General features: G+C 51.8%; 1 protein-coding gene across 1 annotated transcript; it reads left to right on the top strand.

The window, feature by feature from the left end:
- The first annotated feature begins 524 nt into the window (after positions 1-524).
- LOC120692739 (beta-galactosidase 4-like) lies at positions 525-5,059 on the top strand. The gene is made up of 16 exons (XM_039976152.1): positions 525-1,078; positions 1,183-1,391; positions 1,504-1,570; positions 1,691-1,783; positions 1,876-2,019; positions 2,141-2,229; positions 2,322-2,427; positions 2,530-2,617; positions 2,746-2,864; positions 2,969-3,133; positions 3,228-3,397; positions 3,494-3,603; positions 3,686-3,795; positions 3,898-4,008; positions 4,136-4,237; positions 4,369-5,059. The coding sequence occupies exons 1-16, from the start codon at positions 890-892 to the stop codon at positions 4,690-4,692; spliced, it is 2,196 nt and encodes a 731-aa protein (XP_039832086.1). The 5' UTR covers positions 525-889; the 3' UTR covers positions 4,693-5,059.
- Positions 5,060-6,881: the final 1,822 nt, after the last annotated feature.

The following is a 6,881-nucleotide window of genomic DNA, read 5'->3' as shown; positions in this document are numbered from 1 at the left end:
AAAATTTAAACTAAACAGGGCCCACTCACCTCGTCGCGGCCTTCATTTTTTTTTCGATCACTCGCGGCCTTCACTCTGCTCAGCAACTTGGCAAGTTTGGCAGCATCCATAAAAGCCTCCCTCTCTGGCACACCACCCACTCCACTAGACCTGGGCATGGGCTGCCCGACCCGACGGACCCGACCCAACCCGCCCGAAAATAGTCCGACCCGACCCGACCCGAAGAGTTTGATGGGCGGGCTCGGATCAAAATTTTTGACCCGGTATGACTAACGGGCCGGGCACGGGCTAAAAATTTTGACCCGAAACCCGAAAAACCCGAAGGAACCCGACATTTTACATAGGCCCGGCCCGACCCGACCCGAACCCGACCCGACCCGACTGGCTGTCGGGTCGGGTGCGGGCTCAATTTTACGGCCCGGCCACCGGGTCGGGTCGGGCACGGGCCGCTAGAAAAAACACCGGGCTTTTTTTGGCCCGACCCGAACCCGACCCGGCCCGGAGGATGCCCAGGTCTACACTCCACCACGGACACGGAGTCCCGTGCACGCACACACTCCACAGTCCGAGCTCGGAGCTCGGCCGGCGGCTCACCGGCGGTAAACCACCCAAAAGCGGCGGCGAAAGGAGAGACCAAACAAAGGGAGGGTAACTAAAAACAAACAAAGGCAGCAGCATAAAGCTCGCGCACTCACTCGCCATTGCCGCCGCCCCTGTCGATAAAAACGCCACCTCACTCCCCACCGGCTCACGCCCTTGCCGTTGCCACTCCGCTCGGCCAGGAAGCCAAGCAACCGCTCGTCGCGCTCGAGAAAAGCTAGGGAGCTTAGCTTTCCTTCTTGGAGGAGTGGGGGAGGTCGGTGAGGTGGGCGGCGGCCACACCAACACCATGGCCGCGGCGCCGCCTCCTCCTGTCGCCGGCGGCGGGCGCGTCCTGCTCGCCGCTTTCCTGGCGGCCTCCCTCCTGGCCTCCGCGGCCAATGCGGCCGTCTCGTACGACCACCGCTCCCTCGTCATCAATGGCCGCCGCCGCATCCTCATCTCCGGCTCCATCCACTACCCGCGGAGCACGCCCGAGGTATACCTGCCCGCCCCCCGCGCCCAAATGCTGCTTGCTCCGGCCGCCGGCGGCGCTCCGCTCTGCTCACCAGAAGCTCTGAGCAATCGAATAATCGAACGCAGATGTGGCCCGGGCTGATCCAGAAGGCCAAGGACGGCGGCCTCGACGTCGTCCAGACCTACGTCTTCTGGAACGGCCACGAGCCGGCGCAGGGGCAGTACCACTTCGCCGACCGCTACGACATCGTCCGCTTCCTCAAGCTCGTCAAGCAGGCCGGCCTCTACGCCCACCTCCGCATCGGCCCCTACGTCTGCGCCGAATGGAACTTCGGGTACAACGCCCCCATGGCTTGTTCTTGGTCCTGTAATTCCAAGTTTTCTGAATTAGATTCTGTTTAGAACGGCGGTGGCATTCATTCAATCGATGTCGTCTGCTCTTTTCAGTGGCTTTCCTGTTTGGCTCAAGTATGTGCCTGGCATCAAGTTCAGGACGGACAATGGGCCCTTCAAGGTATGTAGTCTACTACTTTCATGTTTTTTTTTGTGACACTGAAGTAAACTACTGTCTTTGATTATTCACCGATTGGGGCCAGGACCCATGGATGCGTCTGATTCCTTTTGTGTACTGCAGACCGCAATGCAGAAGTTCGTCGAGAAGATAGTGTCGATGATGAAGTCCGAGGGGCTATTCGAGTGGCAGGGAGGCCCAATTATCATGGCTCAGGTGAATGAATGAATTCTCGGTTCCCTTGAGTAAACTTTGCAATGGAACTGAACTTGGAGTTCAACCGAGAAGCTTTTTCGTCGACTGTGCAGGTAGAGAACGAGTTCGGGCCGATGGAGTCCGTTGTTGGCAGCGGCGCCAAGCCTTATGCAAACTGGGCAGCCAAGATGGCGGTTGGGACCAACACCGGTGTGCCATGGGTGATGTGCAAGCAGGATGATGCCCCTGACCCTGTGGTACATTACATTGCACACCACTGCTGCACCTTGAATGGCAGTGTATCTGGTGTCAAATAACTGAATTTGCTATGTAGCCTGGCTGTTTCAATTCTTACTTTGTGTGAATTGATCATGACAGATTAATACTTGCAATGGCTTCTATTGTGACTACTTCACCCCGAACAAGAAGTACAAGCCGACCATGTGGACCGAGGCGTGGACTGGATGGTACTTCCCTTCATCCAATTCACCCGATTCATTACTGAGTCACTTCGATCCTGTGAAAGCATGTCTAAATTTACAATTTCACCATGTCAAAGGTTTACAAAGTTTGGAGGTGCAGTGCCTCACAGGCCTGTGGAGGACCTTGCCTTTGCTGTGGCACGGTTCATTCAAAAGGGAGGGTCCTTCGTGAACTACTACATGGTAAGAATTTCGGAAGGCATGCTGGTCACACCAGTACTGCCGTTGCAGTGAATGTAGTTGTAGCTGTGGTGACCACATTTGCGTGTTCTGAATCTGATGCAGTACCATGGAGGAACAAATTTTGGGCGCACAGCTGGTGGCCCCTTTATCGCAACCAGCTATGACTATGACGCCCCGATCGATGAATTTGGTATGCAGTGATTGCCATCTTTGATGAACATGAATTCCTGTTGGCTGCCGAGAGATATTTTTGGAAAGTTTACGGTGTAGTTTTACTTGTTCTTTGGCATCTGAAAAATCATGGGGTTTACATTTCAGGTATGCTTAGGCAACCCAAATGGGGTCATCTGAGGGACCTGCACAGGGCCATCAAGCAGGCCGAACCTGCATTGGTTTCTGGTGATCCGACAATCCAGTCGCTTGGAAACTACGAGAAGGTTAATATATATATTGCTAAGATTGTTCCTGTTCCCACATGACAATGGTATCCCAAATATAAGAAAACATCAGCAGATATTCATGGATGGATCAATTGTTTCAGGCATATGTCTTCAAGTCAAAGAATGGAGCCTGTGCTGCATTCCTATCGAACTACCACACAAATTCTGCTGTGAAAGTCAGGTTCAATGGGCGTCACTATGACCTCCCTGCTTGGTCCATCAGCATTCTGCCTGACTGCAAAACTGCGGTCTTCAACACTGCTACGGTGAGGGATTACTGAAGACTGAGTCTTCCAATTTTTTTTCTTCTATAGGCCATGGGATGATGCAGTCTAATGAGAAAATGTTGTAACTGTGTAGGTGAAGGAGCCAACTCTGCTGCCGAAGATGAATCCTGTGTTACGGTTCGCATGGCAGTCCTACAGCGAGGACACAAACTCGCTGGCCGACAGCGCTTTCACAAAGGATGGCTTGGTCGAGCAGCTCAGCTTGACATGGGACAAGTCGGACTATCTGTGGTACACCACCCAGTGAGTGACCAACTAACCATGATAAGGCTCTGAATCGACAATTTTTTTTTCTAAAGGTGACGAGTTTTCCTTAACTTTGAATTATGCTCACTGCAGGGTCAACATTGGTGCGAATGAGCAATTCCTAAAATCTGGCCAGTGGCCTCAGCTTACTGTCTACTCCGCTGGACACTCAATGCAAGTGTTTGTCAATGGGAGATCATATGGTACTAACATCCACCGCAGGTGTATCGCGACGCTCATCGCATTAGTGCCAAGTATTGTATTGATGCAATTCTCCTGTTGCAGGATCTGTTTATGGCGGCTATGAGAACCCGAAACTAACATTCACTGGACACGTGAAGATGTGGCAGGGCAGCAACAAGATCTCCATCCTGAGCTCAGCAGTTGGCCTTCCTGTAAGTTGCTCGATCACAGTCCAATAACTCCCTGTCCTGAACAAGGATCAGATCATCTTACTGAAAAAATGGTCGGAACACCGACATTCGCCGGCGATGCAGAACACCGGGAACCATTTCGAGTCGTGGAACGTCGGCGTCCTGGGGCCGGTGACCCTCTCCGGCCTGAACGAGGGGAGGAGGGACCTCAGCCATCAGAAATGGACATACCAGGTGCTTCTTTTAAGTTCCAAGTTTGAACATCCTCCTCGGGAAAAACAAACAGAGACGTTTTTGCTTCTGTTCAGTGTTAGCTCGATCACACTGCATTACTGACTTGTGAATCTCGGCGGCGGCGCAGGTCGGTCTGAAAGGCGAGTCGCTCGGCCTCCACACCGTCACCGGGAGCTCCGCCGTGGAATGGGCCGGCGCCGGCGGCAAGCAGCCGCTGACATGGCACAAGGTAAACTAGACAATGCAGTAACTCTTGCGCTCCAATTTGCGAGCAAGAACCGTAACAGTTTCATCAGATGTATGCATCTTGTAGTTTTCTTTGTTTCGCTGAATGATCCCGGAAACTTTGTACGATCGCAGGCCGTGTTCAACGCGCCGGCGGGGAGCGCGCCGGTGGCGCTGGACATGGGGAGCATGGGCAAGGGCCAGGTGTGGGTGAACGGGCGCCACGCCGGGCGGTACTGGTCGTATCGCGCCGGCGGCTCCGGCGGCGGCGGGTGTGGGCGGTGCGGGTACGCCGGGGCGTACCGCGAGGGGCGGTGCCTGTCCGGCTGCGGCGAGCCGTCCCAGCGGTGGTACCACGTGCCGCGGTCGTGGCTGAAGCCGAGCGGGAACCTGCTGGTGGTGCTGGAGGAGTACGGCGGCGACCTCGCCGGCGTCGCCATGGCGACACGGACCGCATGAGCATTCTACTACCATGCATCGATCGACTCGTACATACCAACCACGCGGTATTTGTGGACGGTATTTATACACACCACACCGTACACTGAAACCACAGCAAAGGTATACAGCCAGGAAGAGGATGGCATTTATGAGGAGCAAGGCGGAGTGGGTGGGTGGGTGGTCGGCGGCCATCAGTGCGGCCGGCCGCTCACTGCACCGGCAGTCCGGCACACACTTCGAGCTCCCAATTCAATTGGGTTCTTTTTTTTTTCTGTTTCGATTTTATTTCTCTGATGTTACAGGCAGTAAAGCAATGGGGCTGTTCGGCTGATTTAAAAGCCGGCTGATTTCGGCTGATTTAATAGTATCATTTGAGAAGAAATAAGTCAAAACAAGTTAAAACAAGTCGGGAAAAGAAAAGCGAACAGTGCCAATGCCTGGTGCTTGCGCCGGGCTGTGTTTCTGCGGACGGCAACATGATGAACGCCGATCGATCTAGCTTGGCATGGAAGGGTGACGGCTGCTTCTTTACTCCATCCATTGTTTGTTTGGGTTGTCGTGTGGTTACGTTAGTATCCCAGGACTGGTCGTTTAAAATGTGACATGCTGCCCAAGCTCAATGCTCCGGAGTCAGGCTCTTGCACCTCTCAAAAAAAAATAAAAGCTTTGCTCCGGAGGCCAAGCTCAATGCTCCTGCCCCTACCCGGGGGCTAAGCTCAACGATCCGAACTTTATATAAAACTAATTGCATAAGTTGTAATTAGGGCTTAGATGAATCTATCAAGTATAATTAATACACAATTAGCGTCCCTCAAAAAAAAAATACACAATTAGCGGATGATTATTGTAGCAATTGTTGATTAAATTATAAACTCATTAGATTTAATAGATTCGTTTTGTGATTAAGTTAAGACTTATGAAATTAGTTTTATAATAAACCTTTGTTTAGTACTTCTAATTGGTGTTTAAATGTACCATGTGATGGAATTTATGATTTAAATTTAAAAAAAATCAAACAACGCTTTAGCTTTTGCTACTTGCAGTGCCCGTCTGCCAGAGGCCGGCACGAAATCCATTTATCAAAAGCTGCGAGGATGGCACTGCTGGTGTTCACGCGTCAGTGGTTGCTGGAATCAATGAAACTAGAAATGCACGACCGGTCCGACTGGTACGACCGACCGGTCAGACCGGTCCGACTGACCGGTCCGACTGGTATGACCGACCGGTCAGACCGGTTGGGCGTATTCCAAACCATTCTTATTTTTTCCTGGTATTTATTTTATTCCCACTCAACTCTCTACTTCCCCCGTTAAGCCAGAGCTAGAGCAGAGCAGGCTGCCGCCGCCCCTCTCTTCAATCTCCTCCCTCCGGTCGCCTTGCTTCGATCCCTTGCGCATAGAAGTTCCCCACCACCTCCTCCACCTTCCCTAACCTCCAGCCTAGTAGCTGTAGCTTGCGATATATCTACTGAGGACATTGTTCGGTTAGGACCGGTCTGACCGGTCGAAAGGACCGGTCTGACCGGTAGTGTGCTTGGGGTAATTTGGACCGGTCTGACCGGTGTGGCGGCAGCTAATAGGATAGGGTTAGGGTAGTCGTTCCGAATCATTAGCAATTCTCCTCAGTTATGGATTGTTTTTGTAAATATGTCATTCACATATGCATTCTCTCATATCATATGCATATACACACATGTAGATTCCGGTACATGCGATATCGTGACTGTGGAACAGGCGTAGCCGTGAAGCCCAAGAGCTAGCGAAGCAGGATTTAGAAGGAATTGTGAAGACCCTTGAAGACCCGGCCCAATGGTCGGAAGGGCCCAAGGCCTTACTAAAATTAACACTAATTTAGTGTTACCCTCAGGCAAGCCCCGGTGCATGTCCTACTATTTTAAATTATAATTCACTATGTATATGTTTTATCTATTACTTGTGCATTACGTATTAGGAATTGATTGGAACCCTACCTGCATGATCCCTAGGTTTCCTTGAGTTTTTACTAGTATGTCTAGGTCGATAGCGGTGCCAGGCTAAATAAGTCCGGTAGAAGTCGGGTGACTTCGTGTCACTCGCGAGACACAGGAAACTTTAGAAGCCGAGTAATTGCCGGTTACTCGTGAGATACATTATTATCTTTATACTTCAGTATTGAGAAATGGATGGAAATGGATATGGAGATGTGAGACCGGGCGAGGATGGTGTATA

This window comes from Panicum virgatum, chromosome 1K (assembly GCF_016808335.1).
Source record: "Panicum virgatum strain AP13 chromosome 1K, P.virgatum_v5, whole genome shotgun sequence".
NCBI lineage: Eukaryota > Viridiplantae > Streptophyta > Magnoliopsida > Poales > Poaceae > Panicum > Panicum virgatum.
Note: the sequence above shows the minus strand (reverse complement) of the source record. Positions and strands in the feature narration are given on the sequence as shown.

Bases quoted from the DNA above. Each gene is read 5' to 3' on its own strand.
- LOC120692739 (XM_039976152.1), top strand. From the start codon at position 890: ATGGCCGCGGCGCCGCCTCCTCCTGTCGCCGGCGGCGGGCGCGTCCTG. The intron at 2,865-2,968 runs GTTAATATATAT...CAATTGTTTCAG, and splicing joins CGCTTGGAAACTACGAGAAG to GCATATGTCTTCAAGTCAAA. The intron at 3,604-3,685 runs GTACTAACATCC...CTCCTGTTGCAG, and splicing joins TGTCAATGGGAGATCATATG to GATCTGTTTATGGCGGCTAT.